The sequence below is a fragment of the Drosophila miranda genome, chromosome 3 (genome assembly GCF_003369915.1).
Source record: "Drosophila miranda strain MSH22 chromosome 3, D.miranda_PacBio2.1, whole genome shotgun sequence".
Lineage (NCBI taxonomy): Eukaryota > Metazoa > Arthropoda > Insecta > Diptera > Drosophilidae > Drosophila > Drosophila miranda.
Genome location: NC_046676.1, coordinates 9,746,707 through 9,758,709, shown reverse-complemented (window position 1 = coordinate 9,758,709; position 12,003 = coordinate 9,746,707). Strand labels below are relative to the sequence as shown.

The 12,003-nt window shown below is 46.6% G+C and overlaps 2 protein-coding genes across 2 annotated transcripts; both read right to left on the bottom strand.

Annotated features, from left to right (window-relative positions):
- Positions 1-266: 266 nt before the first annotated feature.
- Positions 267-780, bottom strand: LOC108160924 (probable salivary secreted peptide). The gene is made up of 2 exons (XM_017295208.2): positions 570-780; positions 267-487 (listed from the first exon to the last, which is right to left on the bottom strand). Exons 1-2 carry the CDS (start codon positions 741-743, stop codon positions 311-313), a joined length of 351 nt encoding a protein of 116 aa, XP_017150697.1. The 5' UTR covers positions 744-780; the 3' UTR covers positions 267-310.
- Positions 781-6,416: 5,636 nt separating this feature from the next.
- Positions 6,417-6,938, bottom strand: LOC108160925 (probable salivary secreted peptide). The gene is made up of 2 exons (XM_017295209.2): positions 6,718-6,938; positions 6,417-6,638 (listed from the first exon to the last, which is right to left on the bottom strand). Exons 1-2 carry the CDS (start codon positions 6,889-6,891, stop codon positions 6,462-6,464), a joined length of 351 nt encoding a protein of 116 aa, XP_017150698.1. The 5' UTR covers positions 6,892-6,938; the 3' UTR covers positions 6,417-6,461.
- Positions 6,939-12,003: the final 5,065 nt, after the last annotated feature.

The window sequence follows — 12,003 nt, the reverse complement described above, 5'->3', positions numbered from 1 at the left end:
TTTTCCTTTCCCTCTTCAATGCCACTTTCATCCTTTGTTCCCAGAGTCATCGGGAGACAGGGAGAAAGCTTTACACATTTGAAGGGAGTTTTGCTATTGACCCAGGGCAAATATCTGCATATCTGCGGATATCTGCGGTCAGATACATCAATGGGGCTATACCATTGACAGAGGCGTGCATGTGTGCCTCCTAGCCAAAGAGTATCTTGGAAGATCGATACCAAATTATGAGAACATCCAGTCGAAGAACACTTCATGTTTTTTTTTTCAGTTTCTATTAAAATTTATTCGATTCTATTGCATCCTTGGATTAGCGTCCATAGATCTCGATGGTGGAGTTGAGGCCACGGTTCACCTGGCTGCGGAGGTTGATCTGAGCGAAGCGGAAGCCTGGTCCGCCGGACCACAGGGCCGGAGTGGCCCCAGAGGTGTTCTTGAAGTTGTCGTACACGAAGATGGCGGAGATGTTGTAGTAGTTGACGGTGCCCTGCAATCGATGGGGAATCAAATTAGTAATGTGTTCACCCTTCAGCACTTTTAGCACTTCAAGTAGGAGTACGAGTACATACAGCACGTGGGAAGTCGACGTTGACGTTCCAGTAGTTGTTCTTAATGGGACTGCGGACCTCCACTTGGCGGGAGAGCAGATAGTCGTTGCTGTTGCGGCGTCCCCAACTGGCGCTGGAACCGTACACCACGAAGATCGCGGCGACGAGGATGGTGAGACTGAGGAGGAACTTCATGGTTACTGTTGAGCGTTCTAGGCAGATGTGGTGTCGCTGTTGGGACGCCCTGCCTTATATACACACAATCGTATTGCCCACCGACAACAGGCACCAGCACAGCCACTCAGCTGCCGTGAGCAACACCGTGATTACAGAGAGTTCCGTCTTTAATTAACTTTTTCAACAGGGCCAGCTTATCTTTCCGGTGGGGCAGGGGGCGGTCGGGGAGACCTCTGGCGAGGTCTTGCAAAAAAGCAAAATAAAAAGAAATCAAAAGCGAAGAAAGCCCCCGACTAGATAAGATTACTGACTCACGGCAGAAGCAGCGGTTGTTCATAACAACCGAAAGTTCCGAAAAAAGGTTCTCAACCTTCCAGGAAAACTACTTTTCAATATGCTATCACGGCAAAAAGTCCTTGAGATTGGGACTTATCTGAATGGCATCTTAGTCGGAGATACATTTCGCCAGAAAGATACTATCTGTTCAACAGAACAGAAACCTTATCTTCGAATCATTTAAATCGCTCAACGAGGGTTTTCGGAGAGTGGACTGTATTCCATGCATAGAGGAGTATTGGGCGGATGGCTAGAAGCACTAGAGATTAGACTAGATCTCTCTTTATGTAATTATGAATAAGCAATCCTTTTGACGACCAACTGAATATTCATTAAAGTTAATTAGAATCTATCCCCTACCTCATTAAAGTGGGGATGTTGGTACATTTCTTCCGGCATTAATATTGCTTCAACTGCAGCTTCCAGCTGAGGGAATTTCGCTGTATATTAGCTAAGTCTACATATTTCCTCAAGAAATTGGAGCAACAAATTGTGAATGCAAAGGATCCTAGTGAAGTTATAAAATGGCTTTGTTTTGAGCACAAATTAATGTTGGACCTCCCTTGTGATGAGATCAGAATGCATCGGAATTTATCCCACCCCCCCATTCGTACCTAGTCCTGGTTTTCAATGCAAGACACACACAGAAATATGAAGCTGTGCAAGTATTAACATTGCCCCACTGGCAGTTTCCATTTGTGGGAATTACGCTGGATTTTAATTAAGTACCAGTCTTATCCGTGGCACGGATGTGGTGACGAATCCCTCACAGAATGCACCACAATCAGCCCCTGAGGGGGCGTGTCGAAGTACTGGGGAAACCATGGACCCGGCATCCCGGCAAGCTCATCCTTATCGGCCACTGCCTGACACTGAGTTGGTCTCCGGTCTCCGGTCTCCGGTCTCCTGACTGGTTTGGCTGCATATTTATTGCGAATTACACTTCAACTCTCAAACAAATCTCTCGAAAGTACGTTTGGCCGTCAATGCGTAAGAACGTTCTGGAGTGGTCGAGGAATTGCCTTCCGTGCCAACGAGCCAAAATCCATAAGCACAACGCTTTGATTCCGGAAAAGATCACCGTCCCCGATTTAAGATTTGATCACATACATCTAGACATCGTTGTGATGCCCTTGGTTGACGGATACAGATATTGTCTGACAATGATTGACCTTTTTCCCGCTGGCCGGAGGCAGTGCCGTTGAAGGATATGACTACAGATACCATATGTGAAGCAATTTGGTCGCGCTGGATATCACACGACGCCATACCGCCCCCCATACCAGTCAAATGGCATGATCGAGCGTTGGCACAGGTCCATGAAAGCCTCCTTGATGTGCCAACCGGATGTACTATGGATCAAGCTGCTTCCAACCGTCATGCTGGGCCTCCGCACGTGCTTCGAGGAGGACATTAAGGCATCAGCAGCAGAGATGCTATATGGGTGTACGTTACGTCTTCCCAACGAATACTTTTCCGAATTGGATGTGCCGTCGTAACCACTCGACTTTGCCAGCCAGTTCAGGAGAAGAATGCAGGTGGTAAAGCCAACTCCAGCATCGCATCACATCAAGCCCAAACTCTTCCTGCTTAAGGATATCTTGCTAAGGATCACTTGATCTCTGACTTCGACGCTAAACAAAGCTTGTGTTAAATCGAAATAATAATTAATAAAATAAAGAATATTAATACAACTCAAGCGTACATTGGCCAACCCGCCAAAAAGATAACTGGTATGGCGCCATCTAGCCAATATTTTTTATTGGACATACATATATGACTACCCTGGCGGTAATAAATAGAACCTGGAGACAGTTATATCTTGCTCTATCCGCCAGGGGGCGCACAGTGCACAGTGGCCGAATTGACCAATCTACCAGGAAAAAACCCTTACCTCCTAAAGCATCTATTTAAAAAAACATAAAACGGGTTTTGCCGCCCGTGCGGTGCTAAATTTTGAAATGTGGCAGAAGTCTGGATACAAAATTTGGTTTGAGATCGGTTCCGGCCGACCAGATGTGTCAAGAGGGATTTCCATGAATAGGGTATCCTCGCGTATGATACGTTCCATTTTCCACTTCTTTGTTTTGTCGCTATATGTGAGTGTGTTTGCATCAGCACTTGAGGTGGTGGAAGTGGTCGTGGCAGGATCTCTATCGGAATATGATTGGAAATTCATGCAATAACCACTTTCGTTGTAGTCGATTTTGTGGAAAAGTCTAAAATCTGGGTCGAATCTTGCAAAAAATGGTTCAAACACAATCATGAGCTGCGGAAACCCTGCAATCCGAGAACCTAAAGCAGGAGATAAAAGAAGCGCAGTCGGAAGAGCCCCTAGGAAGTCAAACCAGATACTGATCCACCTCGGTTGGGCCTTTCATTTCCTATTTCATATTTTCCCATCCATTTTAGGGTCTTCTTTTTTCTGGAATCAATCTCTTCACAGAATAGGAAGTCGACAGTCCGAAATAATCTCAGCATACTCGTATTTGTTGACCATTTTTGTTGTTGTCGGGCATTGAGAGTGTTTTTGCCCAGCTCTGAGTTCCTGGGTTTCTCACAGGCTCAACTCTGTGCCGCCAATTTTGCCATGAGCTATTGGGATACATAAATCGGTAAGAATGGACTCGGCATCCTTTCGACTTTTTGCTTTCGCATTTCCCCAGCTTTAAGGTTGTTAATTTTTTTTGAAAGTGCAAAACAGTCCAAAATAATCTCAGCATACTCTTATTTGTTTTTTTTCGTTGTCGGGCATTAACAGTTCATCAGCTTTATGGCAATTAAAACTAGATTTGGATTAAAGTTATAGTAGTTGGATTCCGTATTGCTGGCTGTCGTTTTGCCCCAGTACTTGGGAACTTTTATGCAAACAAGTACCAAATAAACAACTGCAACAGCACGAGCCAGGACGAATATTTGCAGTGGATGCGTTTTAGCTGCTTGCCAAAAATGCAATAAAATTCATGTCGATTGCTGGAGTTGTTGCCTTTTGATTTGGCCATCATCAATATTGATTGGCGGGCGCTCTAGTTTGCTGTGCCCCGCCTATACTGTACTAGCGCTGTATGTGCCGTGTTTTACTGCCATTTGTGGTATTTTACAATTTATCCGGAAAAATTTGTTATGCCACAAATCCCCAGCAGCGGCTGTCGAAACGGGAGACGAGGTGCCGAGGTGACATCTCACACACGGGCAGGACTGTGTCCGGCACATTCAATCAGCCCAATCATAAATACTTCATTACCCTCCCGAGTAGTAGCACATTGGGGGCGGCGAATCCCTGCTCCACCGGTTCCACCTGTGTAGCTTGTTGCATATTTGAAAAGCTTTTCGACTTGACCACGTGCCCAGGGTCCACGGTCCACGGAACACGGTCGTAACGTCCAACCAAAATAATCACAACTCAGATTGGTTTGCCAAATTGGTATTGCTATTTATTAAAAACCAATGCTGCTTGCCACAAAACCAGTACCAGCCCCAGCGACAAGAGAAAATCAGCAATTTCAGCAGCCTTAACGCCGTGTCCAACACCCTTCCTCAGGGCCCAAGCATGATCATTCGCCCTGTTTGGGTGCTGTTGTCCTCCGGTAAATGTGGCAGAGTGGCAGGGGTAACACTAAGCAACAAAGTCATGGATCCCACCCCCGAATCGAACTGCTTCCTTTGCTAATTGAAAACCGATTTGGAGCTAACATTGCAATGGCTCTTGGCCATGTTGCGCTGTGTAAGCGGATGCTGACAGTTGTCCAGACAAGCCAAAGGCCAGCATATGCCACATCGAGTCGTGGAGACGGTGTCTGGCGAACCAGGACCTGGCCTCGGACCTGCTCCAAGCAGCTGTTGCCGTTGCTCCTGCTGCTAGATTGGGGCGACATTTCCGGACAGTCTGAAGTAATTGCAGGGCAAGCTGTTGCCGCTGACAGTGAGTTGGGGGTGTGCTCGGGCAGGTCGGTCAGCTCGGGCAACTCGGGCAGCTCGGGTGTGTGTGGCAGCTCGGTTACCCCGGACACTGGTGTGGCGGTCAGCTTAGCCAGCAAGAGGCTTATGTTAGGCATTTCGTTCGGGGGCCACGCGGCGTATGGGGAATGTCTGGTGAATGCGGCCGGAAGCGAAATTTGGCAGTCGCCGTCGCCAGTCGCATTTGCGGGGCCTTACGGCTATATGGAAGGACGAGAAGGATGGACGGATGACCAAATTCGAATTCGGATGCACTGCTCCCACGCCCAACCACTACTTCGCTTCTGCACTGCACAGTTACGTGACTTTTTTGAGGCCAATTCTTTTTTTCAGCGACTTCTCTCTCTTCGATAACTGCACTTGTGTTGGGTGTAGGGGGGGGGTGTGTGCTGTAGGAGGTGGGGGATAGCCTCAGGCTGTATCCGTAGCCGTTGCCGTTGCCGAATCCGTAAACATATCCGGGCTTTGCCGTGGCAGGGCCTGCGCGCTTTGCATATTAACTAAGTGAAACATTTCGTTGACAACTTTTCAAACATTTGTGCGCCCTGTATAAATATTTACCGCTCCCAGTGTTGGCCGAACAACAGCGGGGGATCGGGGATTCGGGATGCTGGGGATACCCCAGATAGGACGGATGCCCGAAGACGTTTAAAATTGAAATTTAAATTCGATACATAAATGGGGGAAATAGAAAAAAGGGACTGCGCTTCGACATATCCTTTTGACCGTGCTCCACCCCCCGCCCCCCTCACACCATTTGGTGCTGCTTTTGGCAATTTGAAATACAAATTTTACACCATCCCTCGGAATCAAATGAGCCAAGGCCAATAAGTCTCTGCCGTCTCGCCGGCCTTCTTCTTTCATTCTTTTTTTCCGGTAAGCCATGTAGCCCTTTTAACAGTCTGGTCTGTCTGGGCATCACAGGATTTGCGGGAAATAGCCTTCGCGCCTCTCCCCACTCCCCACTCTCGTCCTAGCCCACCTCTGCATCTGGAGCACACACATATTTATTAAATATTGAATGTTTTCCCTCGCTAGATGACTACGCCGCTGGCTCCCAAAAAAAAGGAAAAGTTTTCCTTTCCCTCTTCAATGCCACTTTCATCCTTTGTGCCCAGAGCCATAGGGAGACAGGGAGAAAGCTCTACACATTTGAAGGGAGTTTTGCTATTGACCCAGGGCAAATATCTGCATAAGCAGATATCTGCGGTCAGATACATCAATAGGGCTATACCATTGACAGGGGAGTCTTCTATGTAACAACAATGTCTGGAAGATGATTTCAAAACATCGCAAAATCCACTGCAAATTCGATATGTGTGCCTCCTAGCCAAAGAGTATCTTGGAAGATCGATACCAAATTATGAGAACATCCAGTCGAAGAACACCTTAGGTTTGTTTCAGTTTCTATTCAAATTTATTCGGTTCTATTGCATCCTTGGATTAGCGTCCATAGATCTCGATGGTGGAGTTGAGGCCAACGTTCTCAAAGCTGCGGAGGTTGACCTGAGCGAAGCGGTAGCCTGGTCCGCCGGCCCACAGGCCGGGGACGGCCCCAGTGGAGTTCTTGAAGTTATCGTACACGAAGATGGCGGAGATTTTGTAGTAGTTTTCGGTGTCCTGCAATCGGGGGGGAATCAAATTAGTATTGTGTTCTGTCTTCAGCACTTCAAGTAGGAGTACGAATTCGAGCACTTACCGCACGTGGGAAGTCGACGTCGATGTTCCAGAAGTTGTTCTTAATGGCACTGCGGACCTCCACCTGGCGGGAGAGCAGAAAGTCGTTGTTTTTGCGGCGTCCCCAGGTGACGCTGGAACCGTGGACCACAAAGATCGCGGCGACGAGGATGGTGAGACTGAGGAGCAACTTCATGGTTACTGTTGAGCGTTCTAGGCAGATGTGGTGTCAGCTGTTGGGACGCCCTGTCTTATATACACACAATCGGATTGCCCACCGACAACAGGCACCAGTAACACAGTCTTTACAGAGAGTTCCGTCTTCAATTAAGTTTTTCAACAGGAAAACCAGCTTATCTTTCCGGTGGGGGGCAGGGGGGCGGTCGGGCAGACCTCTGGCGAGGTCTTGCAAAAAAAGAAAATAAAAAGAAATTAAAAGCGAAGAGAGCCCCCGACTAGATAAGATTTCTGACTCATGGCAGCAGCAGCGGTTGTTCATAACAATCGAAAGTTCCTAAAAAAGGTTCTCAACCTTCCAGGAAAACTACTTTTCAATATGCTATCACGGCAATAAGTCCTTGAGATTGAGACTTATCTGAATGGCATGTTAGTCGGAGACATAATTCGCCAGAAAGATACTGTCCGTTCAATAAAATACCTTATCTTCGAATCATTTAAATCCCGGAACGGCTGTTTTCGGAAAGTGGACTGTATTCCATGTGTTGGGCGGATGGCTAGAAGCACTACAGATTAGACTAGAGGCTCTCTTTATGTAATTAAGAATGAACTGGCTATTACAAATCTAAGCTCGAGATGGAGTACAAAGACAGTGCTCTGTGACTGGATAGGGGAAATAGGAATCCTTTCAACGCCCAACTGAATGGGTAAATATTCCCCCCCCCCCCCCCACCACATTAAATTGTGTAGCCTCAGTCGTGTTACATTCCTGCAGGCATTAATATTGCTCCAACAGCAGCTTCCAGCTGAGGGAATTTCCCTTTATATTAGCTATGTCTACATATTTCCTCAAGAAATTGGAGCAACAAATTGTGAATGCAAAGGATCCTAGTGAAGTTCTAAAATGGCTTTGTTTTGAGCACAAATTAATGTTGGACCTCCCTTGTGATGAGATCAGAATGCATCGGAATTTATCCCACCCCCCATTCGTACCTAGTCCTGGTTTTCAATGCAAGACACACACACAAATATGAAGCTGTGCAAGTATTAACATTGCCCCACCGGCAGTTTCCATTTGTGGGAATTACGCTGGATTTTAATTAAGTACCAGTCTTATCCGTGGCACGGATGTGGTGACGAATCCCTCACAGAATGCACCACAATCAGCCCCTGAGGGGGCGTGTCGAAGTACCCGGCATCCCGGCAAGCTCATCCTTATCGGCCACTGCCTGACACTGAGTTGGTCTCCGGTCTCCGGTCTCCGGACTGGTTTGGCTGCATATTTATTGCGAATTACAAAACCCCCGAGTCACTTGCTTTGGAATAAAACCTCATTACTTGCAGCAGCAGCCCCTGCCCTGTCGCACTGATAAGGGTGGACAGGGAGCAGGAGCTGGGTGCCGGGTGCCGGAGCCGGAGCCGGAGCCGGGTGTCCCCGGATCAGACATATTTGTCACTTATGAAAGGGATAATTTGCCACGCTTTCCAAGGATAGCAGCAACAAAACAAAAAAAAAACGTCACAATACCAGGCAATGGCAATGGAAACGGCATCGCGGGGGGAAGCAAAGGAACTGTGGCAGGAACTGTTTGCCTGGGGGAATGTCGGGGGAGACATCGCCATTATCCGATTGCAGCCAGTCCGACATCATTGCGGGTCTGTGCTGGCATTTTATGCAGAAACTTGTTAATCACATTTTATTGACACATTCGCAGGGCGGATGACGGCTGCAGCAGGAGGCGCACTCGGGGGAATCGATTTCCATTTTTGAATTGGCCAAATTAAGGGCTGCTTTTCAGTCCACCCCCTCTGCCCCCCAGACATTGACTGCTACATGCGCCCGCTTGATAAGCAATTTGTTGTACGAGTAGCAAGGATTGCCAGGCACCCACACACATGCACTCGCCAGCCCAAGATTCGACAATTGCCAAATTTAAAAGCAATAAACGAACAGAGAGCAAATTTTTGGGCTTGTGCCACGTTCTTGTGCCCGTTCCCGCTGCCATTTGCTGCTTTTAACTGCTTGACAGGGGGTCGACAACGACCCAGGGGGGGTGCGACGCGTGCCGTCGGTATTTGTTGGCTGGTTTCACCCTCTGGGATGTCTGGGATTCCGTCGCTCCATCGCTCCATCCATCGCAGGCTGCCACTGCCATTCAAAGCTTCCCTTTCATTTGCGCTTTCAATGCCAATCGGTTGCACGGCATCCATGCCCGCAGGCGGCAGGCGGCAGGCGGCAGGGGCAGAGCCAGAGGCAGGGGCACGGGCTCAAGCTGCGCTCTGGTAAAATGTCAAGTGCGGAATGTGCACTTTTGACAGTTTCAGTTCATTCGCCAGTCAGCCTGTTCCACCCCTTCTCCTGCTCTCCGGCTAACCCTAAACATCCCCTCGCACACACATGGCAGAGACCTGACACGTACCCCTAATAAAACTTTTGTCGAAACAAGAGAACAAAGTCAAATATTACAAAAAAAAAAGGAAAAAAAAACATTGTGGAAAGTTGGAGAGACAGCAGAGGGTTTATTTTATTTTATATTTCATTTTTTGAGCGGGCATTTTGTGCCCCATTCTGCTCCGCACTCCACCACCATTTCGTTGCTATGCTAAACAATGAGCGGTGCAATAACAGTACATACTCAAATTGAGCTGGAATTTCCGAGCATCTCAAAGGGAATCTCTGGTTTCCATTCAGGTCATCTGGCCTTGAACTCAGAAATAAGAACCAATTAAATGTAAATTAAAACAAAACAAAATCTGTGCAAATTGCTTTAGCAGAATTATAGCCTTCAATAATTCAATGCCAGAGAGGAATTTGATTGGAATGTAGAACTTGTCCACTCGCCCCGCATCGACAGACACTTTAAATTAATCCCACTTAATCATTTTAAATTACAATGTGCCTAAAAATGATTTAAAATGTATAAAAATTTAATCAAAATTCAAGATAAATTCGATTGATGGTTTAAATATTCAAAATGGCATGGAAAACCTGATAATTAAATCTGCTGTTCATTTTTGCATTGGTAAATGAAATTGTATTAAATCAAGCTTCATTTTTTGGTTTAATTAACTACAAATATTTTAGTTTTTAATGTGCACAAATGTGCTCATATTTGTTATGGGTGGAAATAGTCCGCCGGGAGTGGGGTATATGGGGTGGCTTTATTGTCAACAGAAATGAGTCGAAGAAAGGTCATCGCGTTGCTTGGTGCAGTTTGTCGGCAACCTCAAAGAGAGCAGGACAAACAGGACCGAGTGTGTCCTTTTCGATATGCAAATCAGTTCCTAGAAACGTGACAAATCGTGGGGGACTCTAAAAGCAATACCTAACCGAATGCCTCACTGCAATCGTTAATGAATTCTCTAAACGATAAAAGCAAAAAGAATTTAATGCGCCCGAAATAACAAAGGCAAGTCGAAGCCATTGGTACCCTATATGGTATATCCCTTGCAGTAAGTAGAAAAGTTGAAAGTGTAAGGAATATATTCTGTATGGTAATATCCTTCTCTGGGTTGCCTACTATACAAACGGAAGGCTGAAGGAAACAGGCCGACAATAGCGATCCAAACACAGGGCTCGTCAGAATTGTTTGCCCCTTCCATTTCCGTGGTTGTTGCTTTTTCTGTCCCCCCGCTGTGTTCCCTCTAATGTTTATATTTCTCTTGCTGTTGTTGCTGTTGTTCTTGCTTTTGTTGTTAATTGCTGACTTAATGGCGCTTTAATTAAATCGCAACACTGCAGGCTACCCTCGATCCGCTGGGGGGGTTGGAATGCGGATGGCGATGGGGCCGTTGCACATGGCGACTTCCGGTTAGTCACCACCCCAAAGGGGGGTGAGGGCAATGTCCTTCCTCCATTGCCACTTGATTTGTGACCCTTTGTCAGCAGTAAGCAGTCGAAAGTTGCAAACTGTTTTTGCCATTTTATCAATACCCCGACCACGCCACAAATAATTCAGCCAAATGGCCAAAACAGCTGCAGACTGGTTGTCCGCCTGATAAGTTTGCTTCCTTTATATTGTTTTGCTATTATCATACCCTGCACTCGTAGGGAGCAAGGGTATGTTGGGCTTGTGGATATCGCCATGAATCGTCAGATTATAGAAGCAGAATGCCTGAAGCGAAATCGAAAGTATCTTTGCCTCAAGAGACATTTGGGAGTGTTGCCTGAATACTGGGGGGTATCCAACGGTAGCGTAGTTTGTTGGTCGTTCTTTTCAGTCTGTTCCCAGTTACTCTTTTGTTGGGGCAGACAAAACTTTAGATTTGATATCGGGTGGGCCACTCGCCCCCAGTGGGTGTTTAATTGTTGGTTTTGCTGTCTATCAAGTTGAGTTATTCCCGTTGTTCCTCTCGTGCAGCCTGGTGTGCAATTTTAATTAATGCAACTTCGGCATACCACTGACAAACAAGCAGGATATCCAATAGGATCAGGTGCAGGAGCAGGAGCAGGAAGAGGGCGCATCCGGAGAGGGTTTATTTTTGTTTTTAGCCACTATCATGCCATCCCATCTCCAGTAACGGCAATTGAGTTCCCTGTCAATTTGATGAACTTTCCAATGCAATTTCCAGTTGCCAGTCGACAGTTCGCGGCGCGGTTTTCCTCCTGTTTTTACCATAATATTTACGTTTAATCAAATGGAAAATCCATTGCGATAACTGGAAACTGTAATAGCAATCCGGTCAGAGCGGGATTCAGTGATTGCGGGCCGGACGGAATCCAGTAAACATAATCGCACTATTTTTTTTTGGATTCCCATTCGCTGGGAATCTATTTATTTTGTGGTTTCGAGTTCTGTGGTTTACAGAAACATACGAGTGTTCACCGACACACGGCCGTGGACGGGCTTATGTCGTACATCATTTTAATTAAACGCGGTAAAAAAAAGGCATCAGCACGAGTATATCCCAGATATAAATTCAATATGTCCGCGATGCCGCAATTTGTTTAACATTCCGTGCATACGCGGACTGCATACGCAATTAAACCGATTGAGCAGTGGTGAACCGGTGGAGCACAGGGGAGGAAACAGGGAGAAGTGGTATTGGGGAGACCGACGACTAAAATGTGGATTATTTTTAATCTAACAGATAGATCATTGCCACCAAATTCGTTTGATATGTTTACTGA

Excerpts from the sequence above, each read along its gene's own strand:
- LOC108160924 (XM_017295208.2), bottom strand. The coding sequence starts at position 743 with ATGAAGTTCCTCCTCAGTCTCACCATCCTCGTCGCCGCGATCTTCGTG. Across the intron at positions 488-569 it reads ACGTCGACTTCCCACGTGCT|GGCACCGTCAACTACTACAA; the intron begins GTATGTACTCGT and ends CATCGATTGCAG.
- LOC108160925 (XM_017295209.2), bottom strand. The coding sequence starts at position 6,891 with ATGAAGTTGCTCCTCAGTCTCACCATCCTCGTCGCCGCGATCTTTGTG. Across the intron at positions 6,639-6,717 it reads ACGTCGACTTCCCACGTGCG|GACACCGAAAACTACTACAA; the intron begins GTAAGTGCTCGA and ends CCCCGATTGCAG.